This window comes from Dysidea avara, chromosome 14 (assembly GCF_963678975.1).
Source record: "Dysidea avara chromosome 14, odDysAvar1.4, whole genome shotgun sequence".
In the NCBI taxonomy this organism is placed as follows: Eukaryota; Metazoa; Porifera; class Demospongiae; order Dictyoceratida; family Dysideidae; genus Dysidea; species Dysidea avara.
The window spans coordinates 12,097,455-12,122,332 of NC_089285.1; the positions used below are offsets into that span (position 1 = coordinate 12,097,455).

General features: G+C 38.3%; 2 protein-coding genes across 5 annotated transcripts; one reads left to right on the plus strand and one right to left on the minus strand.

The window, feature by feature from the left end:
* LOC136243875 (general transcription factor IIH subunit 3-like) lies at positions 1-20,454 on the minus strand. 3 transcript variants are annotated; one of them, XM_066035430.1, is made up of 11 exons: positions 19,688-19,852; positions 18,174-18,265; positions 17,027-17,139; positions 16,784-16,849; positions 16,486-16,544; positions 16,365-16,439; positions 15,644-15,697; positions 15,514-15,582; positions 12,877-13,012; positions 10,185-10,221; positions 1-169 (listed from the first exon to the last, which is right to left on the minus strand). In XM_066035430.1, exons 1-11 carry the CDS (start codon positions 19,835-19,837, stop codon positions 106-108), a joined length of 915 nt encoding a protein of 304 aa, XP_065891502.1. In that variant the 5' UTR covers positions 19,838-19,852; the 3' UTR covers positions 1-105. The 3 variants fall into 3 exon arrangements, with proteins under 3 accessions (XP_065891502.1, XP_065891501.1, XP_065891504.1); XM_066035429.1 differs by lacking the exon at positions 10,185-10,221 and having other exon boundaries at positions 19,688-20,454; XM_066035432.1 differs by lacking the exon at positions 1-169 and having other exon boundaries at positions 10,181-10,221; positions 19,688-20,452.
* LOC136243874 (major vault protein-like) lies at positions 19,751-24,791 on the plus strand. Of its 2 annotated transcripts, XM_066035428.1 has the most exons (14): positions 19,751-19,901; positions 20,009-20,467; positions 20,744-20,847; positions 20,970-21,092; positions 21,213-21,338; positions 21,452-21,688; positions 21,975-22,254; positions 22,306-22,609; positions 22,688-22,832; positions 23,281-23,492; positions 23,599-23,715; positions 23,966-24,092; positions 24,201-24,389; positions 24,527-24,791. In XM_066035428.1, exons 2-14 carry the CDS (start codon positions 20,011-20,013, stop codon positions 24,665-24,667), a joined length of 2,562 nt encoding a protein of 853 aa, XP_065891500.1. In that variant the 5' UTR covers positions 19,751-19,901; positions 20,009-20,010; the 3' UTR covers positions 24,668-24,791. The 2 variants fall into 2 exon arrangements, with proteins under 2 accessions (XP_065891500.1, XP_065891499.1); XM_066035427.1 differs by having other exon boundaries at positions 21,975-22,609.
* Positions 24,792-24,878: the final 87 nt, after the last annotated feature.

Genomic DNA, 24,878 nt, shown 5'->3' on the forward strand with positions numbered 1-24,878 from the left:
TGTCAGTCAAATCTCAGCATGAACAGATCATGTGATGTAATGTGTAACCATCATATTTACATAATCAAATTGTTTATATACAATACATACTGTACAATCTTATTGCTATTGTTTCTTTTTCTTTTTTCCTTTACCAGAGATGGGCAGATTGGGTAATTTGAAGTGAGTCCTGTAAATACGGATAATCTTATTACAACACTATAATTAGTCATGTGAACAATATGACAGTGTAATCGTAAGTACAGTAGGACCTCCATTATCCGAACACTTGTGTGCCAGCTGAATCACAAAAGTGTTCAGATAAGTGAATTTGTTTGGATAAATGAAGCCCATTGATTTATATACAGAGCTTTGTTGAACTACTCTAATAGAACATACACCTGTGACAAAATATTCTAATAGAACGTACACCAGTTGACAAAATACCCTAATAGAACAGTCACCGCTACTGTTCGGATAATCGAAGTTCGGATAATTGAGGTCCTACTGTAATTGTAAATTTTGGATTGAGGCGTAGCCTGTACATCCGTGTAACAAACAAGAATGTTATCATACCATAGCCCCCAAAATTAGCCAAATAGTGCACACTTTTTCATAAAAGCATGAAACTTTCCACATAAATAGTACTCCTCATGACATAAATTTTTTGATATAGTGCCATTGCAGATATGAACTCGTGGCCACTTTTGCACAGAAATTTGAGCATTTCTGCCTCTGCCAATACTTGACATGGTAAAACATGGTACCAAAGTAAAGATATTGTTAAACAAAACACTTTGTTTTTATTTGGTTTTTATTTAAAATTAATAAGTAATTCCATTTTGAAGTTGTGATCGCTTTTATTAGCTACAGATTCTTTGAGTTTACCTGCCCTTGGGAAGTAAATTATCCATGGGGAGGTAAATTATCTCAAAATTCATGTGTAATATAAATGATAAATTACCTATTAAGTTTAAAAAAAACTAAGTTGTTTTGTGCAATAAGATCTATATTTTGGTACCATATTTTAACAAGTTAATTAACACCTCAGGAAAATAAAGACAGAAATGATCGAATTTCTGTGCAAAAAATGGCCATAAATGTCACCAAAGGTCAAATCTGCGATGGCACTATATCAAAAACTTATATCATGAGGCGTACTACTTATGTGGAAGTTGCTTTTATGAAACTGCATGAATTTTTCGTTGTGGCACTATACTATACAGGGCATCGAAATGATAAACCAAAAGCCATAGTAGGTACTTTCCGCATTGCTAGTGTACCATAGCAATGATTATGTGGTATGTCCACTACCTGTACTTCAATTTTAGCATTACACTTTACAAGTGTAAGATAGATTAGTGTAGGGATCATAAAATAAAAAGCAATAAACAAGGGAAGTCATCTACATCAGTAGCTTTATATAGAGTTCAGCCATACACAGCAGCATTGAAACCGGGTCACTACTGCTGACCCGGACCCGGATAGCAATCTGGGTCAGACCCGGATGTGACCTGGATTAATTAAAGCCAAGGCGTGCGATAAGAGCTATGTTTCGGGTAGTCTCGAGCAAGCGAGACGTACAAGACTACATTTTTAGCGTTTGATTCGTGTTGAGTAAACAAGTAGTTATGTGATAATTAAGCCGGTAAGTTTATAAATTTAAAATCAATCAGTGGGTTTTGCATGGTTCCACATAGTGTGGCTTCGTGCATACCTAGTATTACAATTTCCCGATATATTAAAGTGGGTGTGGCTCACAAAAGTACTTATCCTATTGCAAGACTAGACTATATACAACTCGAATAATAATCGATAAGTGAGCATGGCTCCACGTAAGCTTGCAGACAGCAACGAACACAGTTTCATGCTACAGACTGCACTTACTAATAAATGGGCATGGTTGAGCATATGTTTGTAACGTGATTAGTGGGCGTGGCTCACGAAAGAGCTACGCGACTAATGTTTTATAAGTTTCCACGTCGTCAAACGAACTGCTCACGTGATCCAATCCAGTGGACAATTTGTAAACAGGCGGATGACCTGGAAAATTTGACCCAATCCGGTTTCAACACTGATTTCCACATCGTCAAATTAATTCATTTGTGTTACACGTGTTCCAATCCAGGTCAGACCCGGATATTCAATAAAGCTGATCTTATTAGGCACCAGCCTATTATGCTTTTAATTTGGCCTATTATGCTATGCTGCAGTGCTCAAAATTTTTCCTCATAATTATGCTCACAATTTTTGCCACAGTTCCAATGTTTTGTTACTTTCTATGGATAATGATAAACTTTGGCATATTAACAACTGGTTAAATGTAAAAAGTACTTGTGCATTAAGAATTTGGCTGCATTGTAAACTATAATAACAGTGATGTCAGATAACTACTTAATGCCATATAAGTGACATCGACTGTTCTATTATTGTAAATCAACCTTTTTCTGTGGCATGCATTTTTGCTTACAGTATGACAATTATTCTGCCTATTATGCTAACATTATGCCTGATCCTTTCAGGCACTTATTATGCTCAAAATTATGCCAGCATAATAGGCTGGTGCCTAGATCTTATGCATTACTTAGTTTCAACCCTGATTGTAGTTGTGTGAGGCAAGCAAGAACTTCAAATTGTACAATGACATGGACTGCAAGTACAATGAGTTTTTTCTGCATTTGATAAAGTTAAAACAATTGAGAAACAAGTTAATGTACAATGGCAGTAAATTAAAATTTATATAATTTAACAGTACAGTAATATTCTGTTCTACAGCTGCTTGTTTAGTATTATATTATTTTTTCCTGACAGCCTCATAGTACACAACCGAAGACTCAACTGCATCATCCTTCAGTCTGTTTCTGTCCTTACATGCAATTCTTCCAGCGCCACTAAAATGTCTTTCCGATTCCGCACTAGCTGCTGGTATAACTAAAAGCTGCCTAGCTAGACAAACAGGAAAACTATACCTTTGTTCACCCCACCACAACAACGGATCAAATATGCTCCGAATGCATGAGCCTGTGTCAAATAGACACCAGTAATTGAGCCATAGCGACTAAGCTCTTCATTTACTTCTGCTGTGGACTTTTTCCTTGGTTCATCACCAGCAGCATTTCTAAATTCAGCCAATGGGTCATGCTTTAATCTCTTACTAGTGACTGCTTCTATTTCCTCCTCAAGTTCCTCAACATCACTATCTTCAGGCTCTTTTGGTGGGTTAACATGCGCTTTTGCAATGGCCATGGCATTCTCTTTAATAATACCAGCTGCCTGTTCTGATAAACTGTGTCGCTCCTCTGCATCCCTTACAAATGAAAATCCTTAAAGAGAGGTAGGAGGTAGCAACATGTAAAATAGTTATATCCTCCCACAACTTAGTATCTAATGCTGATACTAAATTTCTCTTCAAAATACGTCCTGCTGCAGTGTCTGAAGCAGATAAATCATACCAAAAATTCCCCAGTTTATAAAATGAGGGCAAAACAAACTGGAGGGTGGATACAAAAGAATATTCCAGAATGTCTTCAGCCTTTTCTAAAATTTGTAGCACTTCTTCAAGTAGCAATTTTTCTACTGCAGCTACCAGGTCTTCACGTCTTCACGTCTTTTATCCCTTAACACTGGCTTTAATGCCTCATAGCTTTTGAATATAGAGCGGAACTTATTAATCAAACTATGCCACGGTCTTGTTTTACCACCAGCTTTCAGTGTAGCTGGTAAGTTGTACTGGATTCCACCAGATTTTTTTACAAATTTTACTAGACTATTTGCACAGTCATCAAGCTCTTTTAGCTCTTGACTCTCTGCACATGATGCATCCCATGCAGTGTTTATCGATGTTGACGAACAGTGAAATGCACAATTAACATGGCACTTAGACTTTGTGGCAGCTACCATATTTGACCCTTTGTCTGTTGTGCATGGGGTATTTTCTGCATCAGGGCCTGCGTCGTCCAAAACCTGACCCAGTGCAACTTGAATGCGGTCTGCAGTCTTATTCTCAGAAAAACATTTACATGCATACATAGCATGCTTGAGGGACCATATTCTGTTGTTAGGAGCTGATTCCTCCACCAAAAAAAGGTAACATCGAGGTAGGAGCATGACACAACATTATCGGACCACAAATCTGTCACAACAGAAACCACACCTTACTCAACAGACTCTTAATGGTGTCCTGTATTTGGGGTAGCTTGTTAACAATATCTTTGCACACTGAGCCGTCCAACTATAAACTCAGAAGCCGGTTCACAACCATGAGATGCACCCAACTCCATAAAAGATTGAGAAAACCCTTTAATGCTTCTTGTTCTACAAACCTATAAGGCAAGTGTGCAGCAGCAACAAGAGTAGCAGTCTTCTCACGAATAGCCTTCCTTGTTCCCTCCCCAACTTTCTTTCCTGAGCACATAACAAAGCTATCCAATGTTTTAAAACAAGGCCTATTAGTTGCTTTGCTACTTGTGCTGGAGCTGCTACTGTTTTTGGAACTGCTGACAGCACTGCTAAAGCTACTGCTTAAGCTAGTGCTGCTACTAGTGCTATCACTCTCGCTGGTAGTGGTAGTACTATCACTTCAGCATGAAGCACTAGCATGAGCAGGCAAGCATCACTTCATATTTTTCGTACCCAAAGACCTTTCCTCTCCACTCACCTTTGTTTTATAAAGGATACACACCTTACACACACGGCAACATGCGACTCCAAACACCTCGTCATTACTTGAAGGATTTAACACTACTCTAAACTGCTCCCACGCTCTGCTTCCTTTCGAGTTCTTCTTCAGAACGTAGTCACCATCAATCACCCGTCTAGGGAGTTAAGTCTTCATTGTCACCATCAAGCACAATTAAATCGTCACTTTCCATATTGCTGCAAAGCACGAGGCGTAACGTTATATTAGGAACATTACATTAACGTGCACGTGATCAAATCCAAAATCCAGCCAGATAATTTTATATCCAGGTCTGACCCAGTTGACCTGGACAAAACGTGACCCGGATGACCTGACCCGGCTGACTCGTACAATAATCGATTAGTGGGCATGGCTCTACATAAGCTTGCAGACAGCAACGGACACAGTTTTTTGTGCTACAGACTGCACTTACTAATAAATGGGCATGGCTGAGCATATGTTGTAATGTGATGTGGGCGTGGCTCACAAAAGAGCTGCACGACTAGCGTTAATAAGTTTCCATGTCATCAAACTAACAATATCATTTCTCACGTGATCCAATCCGGGTTAGACCCAGATAATTTGTAAACCGGGTTGAACCCGGATGACCCAGAGAAAATGTGACCCGGTTGACCCAGATGACCCAACCCAGTTTCAACGCTGATACACAGCCTGCCAATAGTGTAGCCATTTAATCGTAAATTTCTTCATTTTTCCTTATACTTATATTTTTGTTTAACATGATTTATGATTGGTGAATCAATGCATACTGCATCAAAGGAAAGAATAGCACCAGCCAGACATGTTAACTGAGTGACTGAACACATGTCTGACTGAAAGCAAGGTGGCCATTCTTCCTATTATTACACCTATTATACAGCATTACAAGCAAAGAACAGTATGATATGAGAAGCCTCTCTGCAATCAATTCAGTTACTATGGAAATGGTGACTGAACACACTAAATAGTACTGAAAAGTGGCCATTCCACTTTGTTTTCAATTATTTTCCACCTGTTATACAGCATTACAAATAAGAAAAGCATGTTTGTAACCAATCCAGTCATTATGGACGTTACAGATGATTTTCGTTACAGTCAGTTGTACTGAAGCTATAATAACATGTTACTGTGATGAATCAGCACCTATGTGGTGGTGGGGAAAGAAATGGGACACAAAGACAGACAAAAGTAAGTTCATGATGTATGCACTGTAACTTCTGTGATTGGCAACCATAGACGGGTTGTGCTCAGTTGAAAGTATCAGTCAATATTCAGCTAGCAATTTTTTTATTTTTATTTTTATTTTTTTTTTATGATAATCATTGCATTAGTATTATATAGAATAGTTATAACTATTACTTAACAAAAGATAAAGTCAGTCAAATGAGCTAATCCTACCCTCTGCACAAACAAGATCAATAGCTGCAGACTCTTTAAAGCTAAAGCGATGGTAGGAAGATCTAGAACCTCTCAAACAAGTGATGGCTGCACGAAGTAGTGAAAAACTCAGTTTACATCTTAACCAGTGCAGGGTCATGCTGTAAGACTGTCCATTTTTTCTGACAGCAGAGTGGCTATTCTCTTGTACACTACTGTGGCCAGGGGTCCCATGCCTCCAGTACATGAAAACACTATGGGAGAGAATGTCCCATGCTCCACCTCACGGATCCTTTCTTCATATTTCCTCTTCTTCTCTAGCTCCGCACGCCTGTAACACTGGTGTAAAGACACTGAAGAGTGTGTGGGAGCAAAAGGATTAAACACCTTTACATCAAAGTATGCCTTCTGACCGCGTTCCCAAAAACCATTGGCCACAACATCAAGACGGGCCCCATCCTCAACAGAATTGTACAACTTTCAGTGGAGCAATTCACAGAAACTTGTTGGAAAGGTTTGGGGTTGCTCTGTAGGCATTTTTGGACTTGAATATGCCTAACCAACCATGTCAATCTTGTGTAAATGTGTTTTTGGCAGGAAAGCCCTAGCCTTCATGATCCATACTGTAAAGCGCTAATAATAATAATAACAACACTAATATGGGTGCACTGGTACATTAATCAGCTTATAGGTTAAGATGTTATCTGCCAGTATTTACTATCGGATAAATAGCTACTGATATAACTGGTATTGATTATGTGATGTATATAGTTTATCTTTTACCCATGTATATTCTCTCAACAGGCAGCTACATCAAGAAGATTCACTGGAGATTCCATAACAGCCTGGGCATACGCATGCATCAATCATGTTTCAATATAATAACAAACTTATGTTGACAAACTATACATTCACTATCTGTACTCATTACTAGCATTGCTTAAACTTGAAATTCCAATCATAGTTAGGTAAGTGTACTAATAAAATGTCTGCCAGTCATCCTACCAATCAATAACTATAAAGCCATACAATGCTCACGTGAGCTGCTAATCCTGTTTCCATGCCAGACAATTAGCCACCCCCTTGGCTGTCTCTGGGAATATTTATGGCGAGAAGAGGAGGAGGTAAACCCCAGCGATGCTACTGTTTATTAAGAACTGAATAACTCTGATGTACACCACCATTAATGTTAATGAAACAATTACTCATTGATTTAAATTTAACAGTGATGTGTACAGTATATATGTCTTCGCAAATTTCATTGCTTTATAATGATTATGGATTATGCAGCATATTTGCTAGTGTTGCACTCCAAATCTGTGATTTCAAATACTAACATTTCCTTGCATAAAGACAACAATCATGTAATTAAAGATAAAGGAAAGGCAAAAGACAGAAGCCAGACATTCATTGGAATCAAAAAAGGCACGTGCCATGTATGAGTTTGTTGCTGCATGTGGCAAGAAATGTTGACTGTCGCTAAATTGTTTGGCCTCTAGCCTTGCAACTGTGATAAGGCAGGGAGACCAAAAATTAGGTTTGGGCGATTTTGAAAAATGGAGCCTTCTGTAATGGTTTCTTGCTTCTAATGCTGGAATAAAGATGATTTTTGCCGCATATGATCCTTCTATGATGATTTTAATGGCAGCATTATGGTGAGTGATGGGGGCAACCATACTAAATAGTACTATAGTAATTTGTGATACCCTAGCCCATAAGGTTAACTGTGTCTCTAGATCTTCTTGCCTTTACAAAAGTATAGCTATGGATATGCATATATTTCAAAATATATGTACAAAGACACGTGTAATGACCATACACTTAAACTGTATGAATTTCATCTGCAGAGAATTTCTTGTCACAATATTAGCATTTCAACAAGTCTGTTTAGAAAATGGTATGCATAATATGCTTTGATCTTTGGAGGATAATGAGGTCTTTAAAATCCACTAAGAGACCTGCTAGCAGGTTCTTAAAATGGTTAGAAACCTGCTAGCAGGAAAGACCACAAATCTTACCTTTCAATCATTGATTTGTAATGCTCCCTCCAAGCATATTCAATGTGATAGCCTGCAGTGGGCAACCAGTCATCCAGGACAACATGTGGTTAACTACTCTATTCATTTTAAAGGCATGCCTAAAAGAATTCGATTATGGGGGTACAAATTTAACATTGTACTTACGTTTGTTACGATGAACGGAGAAGTCCAGAAATACCACAGAAAATTCTGTTTAGTGCCCATCTGTTTCTAGAGTGTTTTAAGACTGTTTTTGTCTTCTATTAAACCTCTACTACGTAGGACCTAAATGGGTAAGCTTCCTTGTAGAAATGTTATTTTTGCACTACGTGTAATGTGGGTGTGGTCCATATTCGAAGTTCTTCATATTACTATGGTGCCACTATAGGCACAACTTGTGACAACCCATTCCCACCGTATAAATCCACACAAGCTGCTTCTTCGACACGCGTGTTTTTTACACTGCTGTGACACCAAAGGCACTGGCTACCACTAACCCGGCTCAACATTATCAATCACTGCCATTTCCCACTGCTGTACCAGATTCTAATTAGCAAAAGGAAGTGGTGCGAGCTTCAATTTTTTCAAGACTTCGACAAAAGCATGTTCAGTCTTCCATAATTATTTTAACAAATGTTGTGTGACGATTTCAGTAACCTAATTCACAATGACTCCAACTATATGCCCATTTTAAAAGTATATAAAAAGTATACATTTTCTAAGAGACCACACCCTCGGATCTTCGTGGATTTTAAAAACTGAGCGAATCTAACCTATACATAGAATAGGTATTTTAGTTCTTTAAATAAAACAGTCAATGGTTGATTATTAATATTTTTATTAGAGTATGTGACAGCTTTACTACATAATCTTAATAAATGTGAGGGGCTCTAGTCCTCATAGTTTCCATATGTCAATATAGGTAACAGATTTCAAAATATCATACACAGATATACAATTCAGCAAAAATGTTTGAATTGTGTTATAAGTGCATAGCTATGCACAATAAGCTGAAGGGAAGGGAAGGAGGGGGACAGATATACTGTAAATTGGTAAATTTTTGCTTTAGCTGCAAAATAAATTTGAAGTGTTATGTTTTCAGGGACAGCCCAAGCCACAATACTTTACCAGTGAAATATTTTGTACAACAAATAATTAAACATATACAGTAGGTGACTTTAAAAAGTTTACATTTGGTTTTGTAAAGACCATTGTAATGTAATAGTTTTACTATGACTTTTGTAATGGTAAAAACCAAACATATCGTAATTACTATCATGTTTACATATTTAAAACAAAACAAGTCTAGTTGCCAGTTGCATGCACAGCCACACACAGAGAGACAAGAACAAATTAAATGTGTAACTACCAGCTGGCAACAAGCTTGATAACAGCAGGGGCAGTGAAATTTGTAACTTAGTAGCTGTCATGTAGCAGTCAATTAACAAAACAATACCTGTATAACATACAACACAGCACAAGCAATCGTAAAAACCAATGGTAATTACTAATAGTATTACCAATAGTATTACAATAGTTCTTTTTGAACCTAATGTAAACTTTTTAAAGTCCCCTACTGTAGTTATTCACCTGGATGCTGGATTAGAAGCTAGCACCATACGCATTTGTTGCTATGTGTTTCATGAGCCCTCATGTGCGGTAGGAATAAGCATGCGAGGTATGATAAAAGTTGATCAAGGTGCGACGACAATGTTATACAGGTACCTGTCGTGCGATGAATGCGTAATTGTAAGGGATGCCTGTGACGGTGTCGACCTCTCTATATTTGCAGCTACAGTGGCGTGCAAATTTATTCTGGTGGAAATTAGAACCCAGTAGGCCATTCTTTTTCTCCAACAGCATACTCATTTTTCAAGTGTTTGACCTGTGTAATACGACAAACAACCAAAAAAATATTTTGCAAGTAAAAAATACTCATGTGCAAAAATATTTCACGTAATTTATTTTCATTGGTCGAGGCAACCACGAAATATTCTCACTGTTAAAAAACATTTTCCGATCTACAGTATATCCATTTCAGCCTTAGCCATAGTGTACATACAGTACTTTACAACAGATCCACATGCAATATATACAGTATAGCCACAAGTGTTTGCACAGGCATAACTCACTTGCATGTACTGCAAATCGGATTAAACTGACAAAATACTACAGTGAAAACAACACATATGTAGTACTAACCTCTAAAGACCTTACTGGGATTTTTTTTGGTTTATACACACATGCATACATACATACATACATACCGTATTGCCTTGAATTATGGCCCAGCCATTTATTTCTTTCAAGCAATTTTTACCCCGGCTACTAAACAAGACCGGCAACTATACGGGACCAGCGTTTATATACCTGATCAGAGTTCATGAGTCAACTTCATACCTTGGTGTTGTACTCTCCAGGACTCTCCTTGATGTTTCCCTCAGCATATTTCACAGATTCAAACTTAAAAGGAACTCTATAAAACGTTCTTCGCTTCATTGTTTATACCACCACCCGGAATTGTTAAAAATAATGACTGCACTAGACATTTATTTGAGACCCAGCGCATATTCGAGACCCAGCGTTTATTTTTGTTATGACGCTGTATACCCCCAGTGACTAAACAGGACCAGGCGTTATACAAGACTAGTCATAATTCAAGGCAATACGGTACATACATACATACATACATACATACATACATACATACATACATACATACATACATACATACATACATACATACATACCCAGTGTGTATTCGAGACCCGGCATTTATTTTATGATGCTGTATACCCCCAGTGACTAAACAGGACCAGGCGTTATACAAGACTAGTCATAATTCAAGGCAATACGGTACATACATACATACATACATACATACATACATACATACATACATACATACATACATACATACATACATACATACATACATACATACATACATACATACATACATACATACATACATACATACATACATACATACCCAGCGTGTATTCAAGACCCGGCATTTATTTTATGATGCTGTATACCCCCAGTGACTATACAGGACCAGGCGTTATACGAGACCGGTCATAATTCAAGGCAATACGGTGCATACATACATACATACGTACGTACGTACGTACGTACATACATACATACATACATACATACATACGTACATACATACACTGTACCTATAGCTTGTTTTTCTGTGCAATGTCCCTGGTGGGACATCTTTCATACCAAATTTGAGCCATTTTTCGATACACTCCTTCAAAGTTCAACTAATTTTCTGTGTACAATATTTGTCTTCATCTTTCCGCATTATTTTTCTTTTCCCACTACTTACAAAAATTTCTATACTTCACACAAACCTTATTGGATTCTGTTCAAATTTAGACGATACAAAAAGTATATTATATTTTCCAATTTGTGAACAGATTGTTAAACAGTGGCAAAAAGGTACGAACGATTGTCAAAAATTACAAGCGTGAGTTTTAGTCATGCCTGCAGGGTAAACTACTGAAAAAACAAGTGAAAACTCGGTATGCAGATAGGCTGACCATTGTAATGCAATCCTTTTATGTACTTAAAGTATTAGATATAAAGTAAAACCAAACATGTAAAACAAACATGATAGAGATACTCTAATAGAACAGACACCAAGAAGTTAAAAAATGCAGGCAAAAAACTAGTTCCGGGTTTGAACCAGGGAACTCCATACCTATAAGCCTAATCCTTTAACACTCTGCTACTGCTGTCAGTTGTTCATCTCACTTTTTTCTACTTTATAAATGGAAATTCTAGTGAGAATAGATCTATCCAGATATGTGTTGTATTAGAAGTGCCCAGAAATAATATATAATCTATTAGGGTACTATAAAAGCAGTCCAATAGGCTATATTATACGTGACCAGCTGAGCAAAAACCCATCTTGTTTACATTTTACTCGAATTTCATTATATGGCATTTTTGTTGTCTAGAGGGAAAAACCAATGGACTGTTAAAGTTTTAGCCATTTCTGGTAAGTGGTTTTGAGATAGAGAATAAGAAGAACAAAATAATTGATTTGTACAGTGCTTATACAGAAAAAAATTACAGGCATTCGTTTAATCAATCATAACTCTCGAGTGCAATGGGCTACAGAGACGGAACATGTGCCATTCTATTCACCATGAACTGGGGAATTCATCAAGGTATATTTTTTGACTTAAATACACCCATGCTATCAAGCAAGAATGCTGAAAATGGCAACAATAAAGTTACATTTTACTGCAACGTAAACAAACACGTGTAATTCACGTTTGCTCCATGGTACAGAAACAAAATTAGATTATTCGATTCAAGTCTTCCTTCACTGTTAACTGAAGCGATTAAAACATTGCGTAAAATTATTTATGTAGCACACGTTTTTATCCAATGTATTTCAATGGCATTTATCTCTAAAACAGAATTATGCAAACAAGTCGGGTTTTCACTCAACGGGTCACGTATATACCAAACATACATTAATAGTCACATTATCAAGATACTCTAATACAGCAGTCAGCCTAACGGCGATTTGTTGTCACGTCTATCAGCTAAACCACACTAGTTGAATTTTCTTGCACGTGTATCAGGTAACTATCAAGGTGCAAGCCTTCAGTAATTTAATGGAAATACAAGATATCTAATCCAAAACAGCCAAGCTGGGTACGGCCTTCCAAAAATAGAGTAGTATGAAAAAGATGTGATATCAATGGTGGCAGCCAAGAAATGGCTGTAATATCAGATGCAGAATACGTTAATACATATGTATTGCAAAATACAGCAATAGACACATTATACACTTACTGGAGAGACAAACTGAACATACATATCCAATGTCCACCATGTTATGATGACAGAAACACGCAGCACGATAATCAATGGTTGAAATGAGTGGCATCACCATTTGACCACGACAAGCTGGATGAGGAAGGTACATCCACTACACAAGCAGACACAATAATTATTCATAACTCCAATCATGATCCAATCACATTATTCGCTGTGCATATATACATCACGGTGGTCAACTCATCTTATTAGTGAGGTCATGAAGTGTGCCTTAGCACTACCAGCTGTACTATTAACAAGGTGGCCACTAAGTGAGGATTTACTGTACAGCAAACAAGGAATTGTATAGTCTTTCACACGAAATCAAAAAACTTTTTTGTACATTGAAACAAGTACCAAAGGTACATACAAGCACATACAGAGAATCATAAAAGGCACTTACTGTACACATATATCACAAGTATAAGGAAAATAGGAATTTTATAAGCTAGAAGGGACACGCAAAGGTCACTATAGAGGGTTTACCATCACACCAGCATTAATAAATAAACTAGTGTCCATTTGGTTCTACTTTGGGTACTTAGAGATAATGAGTTACTCTCTAGAATTCCTATGGATATATTACATGAAAATAACAAGGAGAAAACATCTTGACCACCTGGTAGACTCCTGTAAGCATTCGAGCGTAAATCGGATGGCTGCAGGTTCGAGGCTACCTAGGTCCAGTCATGGATTTTAGGTCCAGTCATGGATTTTTTCTCCCTTCTCCAACTTTTCAAACACACCTAATGTAGCTAAAGTCTTTGAGCAGGCTGTAGGACCAGGTGTCCTACAGACCTTCAGCACTTGTGCTGTAAAGCATTAATAAAAAAATAAAATAAACGATACATGAGCAGAGTCAATGAGTGCCACATCTTCCCTACATTACTGTAGGAAAGATTTAGTGTTACTGGCGCTAAAGATTTGGTAATTGTGGCACTAAATATTTCCTACGTACAGTAAAGTAGAGAAAATTTAGTGACATTTTATCCTAGCCCCTAAGTGTTTTCGCTATTAGAAAATTTCTACAGACAGCATCAGAATGGTAGTGTAAGCCTATTTATTGCAGGACAATATGCATGCTATTAGTAGCAGCTGGAGTAGCTTTAAGATGTTACACAGCCTTACATACGGGGAAAAGCATGCATGAAGCATATCTGCATTTGATCCACTGATATATAGCACAAACACTTTTGGATAGAAGTGAATCAATACCTTTGGACAGAAGTGAATCAATACCTTTGGATGGAAGTGAAAAAAATGGAACCCAATGAAGGACATAACTACATGATGCATTGTATATCCTACGCTATGCTAAATGGCATGTGTCAGATCCAAACAACATCTAACTGTAAAAATATAAAAATCAAGGACCAAATTCAATTTCAAGACCATAGTGCAAACCACGACAAATATGAAAACATACAGTAATTTCACAGAAACTCTTGGGAAACTTTTTGTAATTTTAAAGATGTGTTCATTGTATCTCACACAAATATTCAACCGAACCAATACTGCTAGTGCACTATGAGGATAATAGATGTCTGCAAGCAAAGTGAAAAGTTTGTAACAACTTCTGCTAGTTTAGCTTTTGTTTACTGGAAAAATCTGACAAGTGGAACATGCACATGTAGTGCTACAGCAATCAGAAGACCTACAAATGTGTAAGTCAAGTCTCCAATAGCCTATGAAATTCTTGCTAGACCTACAGACCTACATCAACATCTCATGTGAGAAACTGACATTTTTTTCGGAGGGAAAGAAACTGTTTAACAGATAATAAACTTGAACAGGAGGTTTTCTCATACAGGAATAAGTATACGTCTACGAAATTTACTGCCTTAGAATGGATTACAGTATCACAAGTTTCAATGACACAAGTCTACTACCACTAACTGGTTAATGCTATTAACATGATTGTATTTGGTCACCACCTTTGATTTCATACCCAGGTTAATAGACACTTGCACATTTTTCCACAGCTTTGTTGTTTTCATACGGATTATATTTTATACTCTATATGGCCCCAAAGCCAGCCTATTAGGGGTTTATTTTTACTCACATCTCTTCTTATCTATACAGACTCAATGATGACTATTGAAGACAGAAGTTACAAATGCAATGTTGTATTTGACTATCTGACAATATTATACTCTAATAGAACACACATACTTTTAGCTTAACACATAGAATGTTCTAGAACAATCCATTGGTAGGTCTTTGAAATTAGATTTTAGCCAGAACATTTTAAAGCAGAAATTAAGTGAGGTGATCAGCAGTGGCTCAGTGGTTAAGGATTTCGTAGTCCCTGGTTTGAACTCTGGCACAGTAAGTTCAAGCCACAAAACATTTACAGTCAGTCACATGTGCACAGCTATATCCCAGACATATATTGCCAGAGATCACCCACACACCCTGCTGGTACAATGAAATACCTTACAACAAAGTTTAACTTTCTGGGTGTTTAACATACTGCATGAAAACCTTCATTTTTAGCACACAGTCTAACACTTAACCTGGATGTGAACAAACAATTTTAGGATATAGATACATCCAAAAACCAGTCTGCAACTAATTAAAACATGCACTGCTGAAATTTCACAATATCCATACCACAAGGTGCTGCAATAGTTGGTCTAGCTGCTCCACTGTGTAGTAGAGTCCTCCAGTAATGTCTGCTGCCTAATACGCAGGTGTACATGTGTAGCTAACAACTCTTGTATGGTTGAATCACTTCACCCACCTGTTGCATGTATCCTGACTGAACTCTCAGTGTGCAAGCATCAATTACAATTTTCTGTACATCAGAAATTACATACTGCATGATAACTCTCAGTATACACATTATATAAGAAACAATCAGTTCAAATATTAGAACACACTTCGCATAATAACAAAAAACAGTCACCTAAAGCATTGATCTATATCTGCAAAATAACTGATTGGTAATTTCATTTCTAACTAACCTCTGTAGTACATATATTAAAACCACAATAATATATACAGTTCATAAAATTTTTTGCAGCAAACAAGTTTTTTTTTTTATGCTTAGAAACTATTTGATAGTTAACACATGCAATCTGTCAATATGTACTTTGAACAGCAGATGTCTGCAAGTGGAATGGCTATATATGTCTAGCTATGTGGTGCGTAGCTTGAATTGGAGTCAACTAGCTACCATGTGACTGCTCTATTAGAGTATCTCTTTCCATTGTTAAAGTAAACATTATATCTCTACATTTTTGATACTTAAATTGTGTTATTCACTACAGTCTTGCAGGCAGTAAGTCACACACACATGAAATTTGTAACCTTGAATTAATCAAATACTTGGCTATATCAGCTAACTATACAGGGGAGCATTATAGTAGCGGTGTAAATAAACTTCGCCACAATTATTCTATATGGAATTTTAACACAAAAAAGCTAACCAGTCAGTACATTATTTACAAGTGTACACATACTTCCTTCTGTGCTGCAAATATGGCACTTAACGTTGTCATGTATTGATTGGAGGAGTCAGGGCAGCACTTTACCACCTACACAAACACGTGTATATACAATATATATTGTACAGAGTCCTACCAGAATTCTTGAGTTAATAGCTTCACCACTAGATTTCTCTCGGTGGTACCTGTGGATGCCTATATTGACCAATGGCTAAGGATATGGTTACCTAATTTTGTATTTTCATACACAATTAGCTAGCACACCCACCAATACAATCGTACAGCTATTCATTGTACACTTGTACACAGTAGTATCAACACAAGTATTATATTCCCAAATTTACACACGCACGCATGCACACACACGCATGCACGCATGCACACACACGCATGCACACACATGCACATGCACAGTACACACTCTAAAAGGATACAACAAAGAGACTTGGCTAGAGCACCTGCCAACAAGGGTGAAGACGACACTTGGGTTGGTCTGAGTTCTAAAAAAAGAAAGATGGTATTAATGAATAGATAATCCTGTGGTCTTGTAGTGTAGTTCAATCACATGTTCACTCCAACAGAACTCCACCTTGGATGGAGTTCAGAGACGCATTCGGTAATTTGATTGGAATTGCAAACGATGACTATCAGTCTACTAACAAAAATTTAATACTTACCTACTAAGTCTGAAAACATTCTCTTAATCCTAGTTGGAAGTACCTCAGTGACGGATTGCTCATGGTCATTACCATCATCTTGTGCTTCATCCACTGAAGAGTATAGTATAACACTACAAAAAAGATACAGTAACAATTAATGGTATCAACTGGGCCTACATTAGAGACAGAATATAGAATGGGCATTAAATCCCAGTAGTATCACTATATTGTAGCATTATGGTAGAACACAACAAAGTTAGCAAACCACAGGACAAACAGTTGAAACGGTAGAGTGCCTGCTTTTCATGAGGTTGTTGCAGTTAGGTCATGGACTCAAGTCTTGCTGGTAGCATATTTTTGAGCACACTTTTGTTTTAGTAGACCTTTGTGGTGCATACTTTTTTGAACTTGGCTATTTTGCTTACAGTAAGTTCATAGAATCCTAGTATTGCTTCACAGCATATGGAACATATACAGCACATTTGATAGGTACAGGGCAGACATGGGCAAGCCAATAGGATAACTGTTAATTCATGTCACCCACTTGCCTACATTTAAAATAAACTGTAGATGCCAGAAAGCGTGCACCTGTGAGTTGCTCAAACCATTGCTTGCTATGCAGCAACTCTACTATGAATAATATTGTTCTTAAATAATTCATGAACAGATTTTCTTTTTGCAATCAGAGACTGAAGCCATGCATGTTACATATGCCTGCATTGTAGGACGTACACTACTAACACCACATGGTTTTGCACCTGTGTTGATAATTTCCTTAGCTTACATGCAGTTAGTTAACCCTGCATGTTCACATCATTTCACTATACTTGCCTAAGGCTCATGTACTTTAAAAGTGACATCACTATACATAAATAATTATTTTACATGGACTTTTAGTGATCCAGTAGTTTGACATAAAAATAATGTTCACTCTACCTGATTGTAGTAGTGGGATGACTGCTCTATTAAAGTACAACAATCTGTATAGGCACAGTAAGTAAAATTCTTCTGAGAGGAGATCCCCTACTCATACAACATTCAGAGATCTACAGACTGCTTTTGAGATTTATTAAATTTTGGGAAAGACCCAGTGCATCCAAGATTAGTTTGTCATGGCCTAACGTTCACGTACATACATAAATTGATTGTGATGGTTGGTAGTTACCTTTCCACTTGGTGACATAAACAGAACACCAGTTTGTTGTGATGACTCAGCAATAGATGGTTGTTACAGAATACTATAACATCATTGAGCACCTACCAGGACAGAGTACTCAACACAATATGTTAATTTGCACAAGTTATAGTGTATCTATCATTAGTAACCTCCAATATGGGCAGAACAAATTTGCCCAATTTCTAAACTGCAGTCATGAGTGCTTGTGTACAGGCCACCGCCTTGCACACAGGACATAAATCGCCCATCAACTGTGGCGGCAAGAGTAACTCTTGGTGGCGGGAATTAAACAAATACCATGTGCCATAGTAGTGGAGCTTAGATCTTGCAAACCACCTAAGCCCCACAAAGCCTGTACTGGGGGAGTAGGGCTTATGATAGGTACATAAGCGCCTGCTACAAAAATACCGACACTTATAATCTCTGATAATTACACAATGGTCGTATTTAAGACACTTGCTAGACATTAAAGATGTGAGACCCCACTCCTGGGAGAGAAAACAACCAGACCCAGGGGCGGATCTAGGATTTGTAAAAGGGGGGGGGGGGGGGGGGCTAACTCAAGGTTGGGTAGAGGTGTGCAAAGCATGCTGGAACTAGGGGGGTCTGAGGGCATGCCCCCCCAGGAAAATTTTGAAAAATAGATGCTAAAATACTGCAATTTGGAGACATTTCCACATAAAATTCATAATATTTTCTGCCTGCAGATATTTTATATACTGCCTTTAGATTATAGGTATGGCTCTCTAAAGCATTTTGCTAATGGAAAAGTTTGGTAGGTACAGACAACCAAGTACATGATGCACCCCTCTCACAATTGCACAATACTGAATAAGTGCATGTTAGAATTATTAAGAATGTTGAAAGTGGAAAATTTTGAAATTTGAACAATACAAGATTGAATCTGAGAGCATTTTCAATGGAAATTGTGTACCTGAATTAAGTATTTCCATACATATTAACTACACAAGCAGAATGAAGCCCTTTAAACAGACCAATGCACTTCATTGTATGTATAGGTGCTGGCAGATTTGGAAAAATTCCATAACAGAACCAACTACATGTTTCCAGTGAATGTTCTATTAGAGTAGTTAGTTGACTGCTCTATTAGAGTATCTCGATCTTGTACACCTCCAATGCTGATCTGGGTCCTTGTTACATAAACTTCAGCATAAATCCACTGATAATACCTTGGAAAGATGTTTATAAGGTAATTTTATGAGTATTTGTATTATTAGTGATCATATAATTATGCTAAGACAAAATTTCATTATAATACTCAGCATATTGATCAAGTAAAGCCTAAATATGAAGGGGGGGGCTTCAGCCCCCAAAGCCCCCCCCCCTGGATCCGCCCCTGAGACCATAGATAATAGACATCTACGGGCTCGTACGGGCCAGACAAATTCACATAATTAAATCTTAAGGCGCTTTTCAGTAAAATCAACCTAATTTTAGAACCCGCCTGTCGCATCCCACAAAGCATTTAGTATATCACTTACCTTCTGGAGTTCTTCAACGCCGAAATTCAAAGCATCTACCTCCACGATCACCACTAGTAAATTTCCGGACATTATTCGGAGACCAGCGTGAGACGTTAAGCGCATGCGCACATCTGGGCTCCTCCTCTTTCCATATCGGAAGAACGCCATTTCATCGTCCCTCAGATCTGTCCTGGGTTTTCGCCACGTATTCATTGTAGACACGCAGAAACAAGTGAGCCTTATGTAATAGAATCTACTACTTAGCAATAATTGCATGTTACGGGGAGTTCAAAGGTTTTGAGCAGTGAACTGGGTGACGATTTTTTTTTCTGGTTGTAGAGATGAGCAGGAGGCCAGACGAATCCAAGAACCTGTACCGTATTCCACCGTATTATTACATCCATGTATTGGACCAGACTACCAATGTGACCCGAATTGAGATTGGTCCACGGACCTTCATCAGGCAAGATAATGAAAAGGTCATCGTTGGACCGGAAAAGATGATCACGTGTCCTCCCCGGCACTACTGTGTTATAGAGAACCCGGTTGTCAGGGGTGATGACAAGAAACCAGTGATCGATAAGTCTGGGCAGATTAAGCTGCGTCATGCAGATCAGGAAATACGCTTGGCACAGGACCCATTCCCATTGTACCCAGGAGAGGTATTGAAGCAAGTGGTGACCCCGCTGAAGGTTGTGCAAGCCAACTCAGCACTGCGGCTTAGAGCTATTCTTGATTTTGAGTCGGACAGTGGAGAAAAGAGAGTTGCAGGAGATGAGTGGCTGTTTGAGGGACCAGGTACGGTGTGTATGTGTGCATGATGCATATGACACAATGTGCAGATGGGCACACCAGTAAGGAGGTAAATAATCTGGTATTTAATGTAATGCAACTAAACTGCAATAAGTTCACAGCAACAAACCCTTTCTGAAACAATTTGGGACCCTCACATAGTTTCATATTACTTTTACTACCCTTTAAGGGATAATTGTATTCACTTGTACAAGGTTGTTTATTGGCTTTGGAGTAATTGATGCTAGCCAGTTCTGTTTGATGCACACCATTGTTACACAGGTACATACATCCCTTGTAAGGAGGTGGTGGTGGATGAAACAATTAGAGCCACAGTGATCAAGCCCAACCAGGCTATCAAGCTAAGAGCAAGGAAGGAAACATTGGTAAGAGGCATTACCATACTTATAGTATATCTGTTATCTGCAAATCACCATGTGCCAAGTCCAAGGGTGTTTGGTTTAACATTGTGGTACTATAGTTTCATGTTCTTACCGTTTGTTGGTAGGATCGTGATAACAACCCACGTGTTACTGGTGAAGAATGGCTGGTAAAGAAAGTCGGTGCCTACCTTCCTGGAGCTTATGAAGAGGTTGTGGATGTGGTGGATGCCTATGTGTTGACTGACAAGGTTTGTGTTAACTTTGTTTGTAATTTCCTAAGCCGTTCAGTTCTGTTATAACTTTGCCTTTTATGATTTCAGGGTGAATGTTATTTATGCTTTATTTATTGCCCACCATCTTTATGTTAGGTTGCCCTACACATGAGAGCCTACAGAACATTCAAGGATGTTAAGGATGTGACGCGCAAGAATGGAGAAGAGTGGCTGATTAAAATGGCAGATACTGAGGCACACATTCCTGATGTATATGAAGAGGTATGTGGATTGCACATGCATGCACTATTACATTATTTTATAGGTTTTTAATGTGTAAATGTTTCCAGGGCATGATATTTGATACTTGCCATTTACCGACGATTATTTTATAGGTTGTAGGAGTGGTCAATGTCACTACACTCACCAACAGACAGTATTGTGTCATCCTGGATCCAGTAGGGAAAGATGGCAAACCACAACTTGGCCAGAAGAAACTTGTCAAGGGAGAAAAGTCATTCTTCTTACAGCCGGGTGAACGGCTGGAGAAAGGAATACAAAATGTGTATGTACTGGGTGAGGATGAAGGAATTATCTTGAAAGCAAATGAAGCATTCAAAGATCCTGAAAGTGTAAGATACTATATCCTCATAATACAGAAATGTCAACTAGGTACAGTGTAATCTCTCTTTAGAAACTTACTAGCAAAACAATGATAGGGACAAACTGGCTTTATACAACAAGTTTGCATCTGAAAAGGCATATTACAACACCTAAAATCTTAGTCTCAAAAAGTGTCCAATATAGAAGAGAGGTTCCATTGATATATTCTTATCCGAATGACTATGTTCATTTTCATAACATTACTACTACCAATAATGTCTGTCACGCTGTGGTACATGTTAATAATCACTATAGGGTACTGACTATCGTCCAGGAGATCGATGGATGATTCGAGGTCCACTTGAGTACATTCCACCTGTTAAGGTTGAGGTGGTCACCAAACGCAAGGCCATTCCACTTGATGCCAACGAGGGTATCTACGTCCGTGATGTGAAGAGTGGAAAGGTGCGGGCCATCTGTGGCTCTACATACATGTTGACTCAAGATGAAGAGCAATGGGCCAAGGAACTACCCCCAGGTGTAGAGGAGTTACTAGCAGAAGGGAAAGACCCTTTAGCTGACCGATCAGATCGATGTAAGTTGACATGTGTATATAGTATGTGTAATGAGAATAATTTTTGTGCAGCACGGACATCTGCCAACATAAAGAGAGAAAAGACCAAAGTTGTTTCTTTCCGAGTACCACACAATGCAGCTGTACAGATCTATGACTACAAGGAAAAAACTGCTCGAGTTGTGTTTGGTCCTGAATTAGTGATGCTGCGACCAGATGAACAGTTTACACAACTTAGCCTGTCTGGTGGCAAGCCCAAGAGGCCGAACGTAATCAAGTCACTGTGCTTGTTGTTGGGACCCGACTTCTGTACTGATATCATCACCATAGAAACTGCAGATCATGCTCGACTACAACTGCAGCTTTCTTATAATTGGTGAGCGTTATATAAAATTGTGCATAACAGTAGTGGCTCTAAACTATTAGTATTTTCATATTTTGTTTAATTTTTTAGGCATTTTGAGGTTGTTGATCGCAGCGATGTAAAGGATGCTGCTAAACTGTTCTCCGTACCAGACTTTGTTGGAGATGCTTGTAAAGCTATTGCCTCACGTGTGAGAGGAGCAGTAGCTGGTGTACAGTTTGATGACTTTCACAAGGTGCATATTAGTGAAGATGTTGTAACACCAGCAATGCACATTAGAATATGCACATACTGTGCTGTGTACGTACACACGGCAGACTTGCTGTATTACATACATCTTTGACCTGCTGTTGTTACACGATCACAACTACTCAGCAACCTTTAGAGTATTCCTCGTGGTCAGTCAATTCCTCCAGACTATTCACCTTGTAAGATGGTGTACTATGTCTCTTGAGTAAAGGTGTGAGTACCTGAACCTCACCTGGTATGTTATGCCTGGATAGTTTACCATTACTTCCTCAGTTCCACTTTGACTTAGTAAGCAATGTAAAAGTTGTAAGGTAACAGTAACTGCAGGTGCCACTGACCTGCCACACAAACCATGTTCTTTATGCAGTTTTATGTGTACATACAAACACTTTCTATATATTCATAGAATTATACATGTTTTATTTTCTCTTCAGAACTCAGCCAGGATTATTCGTACATCTGTGTTTGGCCTGGATGATAACCAGAAAGTCCGCAATCGTTTTGAGTTCCCAGCTAACAACCTGGTGATCACCAGTATTGATATCCAGTCAGTGGAGCCAGTTGATCAGAGGACCAGGGATGCTCTGCAGAAGTCAGTACAATTGGCCATTGAGATCACCACAAACTCTCAGGAAGCATCTGCTAGGTGAGAGCAGTCATTTTGAATTTGACAGTATAAATGTACAGAAATGTTACACAGTTCAGTAATGTTGTTGGATTGTTTGTGTTACTGTACACCATATTAATTATAGGCATGAAGCAGAGAGGTTGGAACAAGAGGCAAAGGGACGTCTAGAAAGACAGAAGATTATGGATGAAGCTGAGGCAGAGAGAGCAAGAAAGGAACTTCTTGAACTACAAGCACATAGGTCAGTACATCAGTTATCAGTGTTTCTTCTGTTCTGTTGATCCAAGTTTGAGCATATTGTCCACTTCCCTTCTATAATCATGCTCTGCAAGCTTGTGTGTAGCCAGAAAAAAAATTAGAATCTCTAATAAGCACACTGCTCATCTTGTATTTGCACCGTTTCCCTCCTTGAACTCTATACCACACTTCTGTCCTTGGTGCAAAATTGATGTTTTAGATTCACATTGACATTAGTATTATTGTATCCATAGTGCTGCAGTGGAGTCTACCGGTCAGGCTAAGGCTGAGGCCCAGTCTCGTGCTGAGGCAGCTAAAATTGAGGGTGAGGCTGCTGTGGAACAAGCCAAGTTGAAGGCTGAAGCTTCAAAGATTGAGGCTGTAAGTTAAGCAGTGCTACAAGTGTGTTTACATACAGAGTGTGTGTTGTATTTAATATACACTACCTATACTAGTATATTTGCTGACTTATTCTTCTGTTTACATTAGCAATCAGAGTTGGAAAGATTGACTCGGGCAAGAGAAGCAGAGACCAAGTATGTGAGAGAACAAAACGAGTTGGAGATTACAAAGGCCCGGGAGATGGCCAGTATTGAAACTGAGAAGTTCAACAATATGGTACAAGCCATTGGTGCTGACACCATCAGTGCCATAGCAACCTCAGGCCCAGAAATGCAGGCAAGTTGTCGGTTCATTGTTGCATATACATGATTGCTAAACTACACCTAGACCACCTAACTATAGTATTCATGTACAGACAAAAGGTGTTTATTCACAATTTTATTCACATGATACAAGTCACTGTTTTCTTGCAGGTCAAACTGTTACAGTCACTGGGTCTTCGTTCAACTCTGATCACAGATGGTAGTAAACCAGTCAACCTGTTCACCACAGCACAAGGCCTATTAGGAGCAATTGGTAGTGGACCAGCTAACTCAGAGGAGGATGATGATTAGGCATTACTTGGAACTGACAAATACAATTGTTTTTGAAAAAGATTCTAGTTTATTTTTGTTTGTTTAAAGTAACTTTTTGATATGTATGAGTGAAAATTTTAAATACTATAATTTTTTCTTACAATGTGAGCAGAATCTGTAGGTGCAAGTTGTTAGCACTTCTAAGTGGCTCAGAATGAGACAAACCATAGAGGACAAGACCAGTTCACAC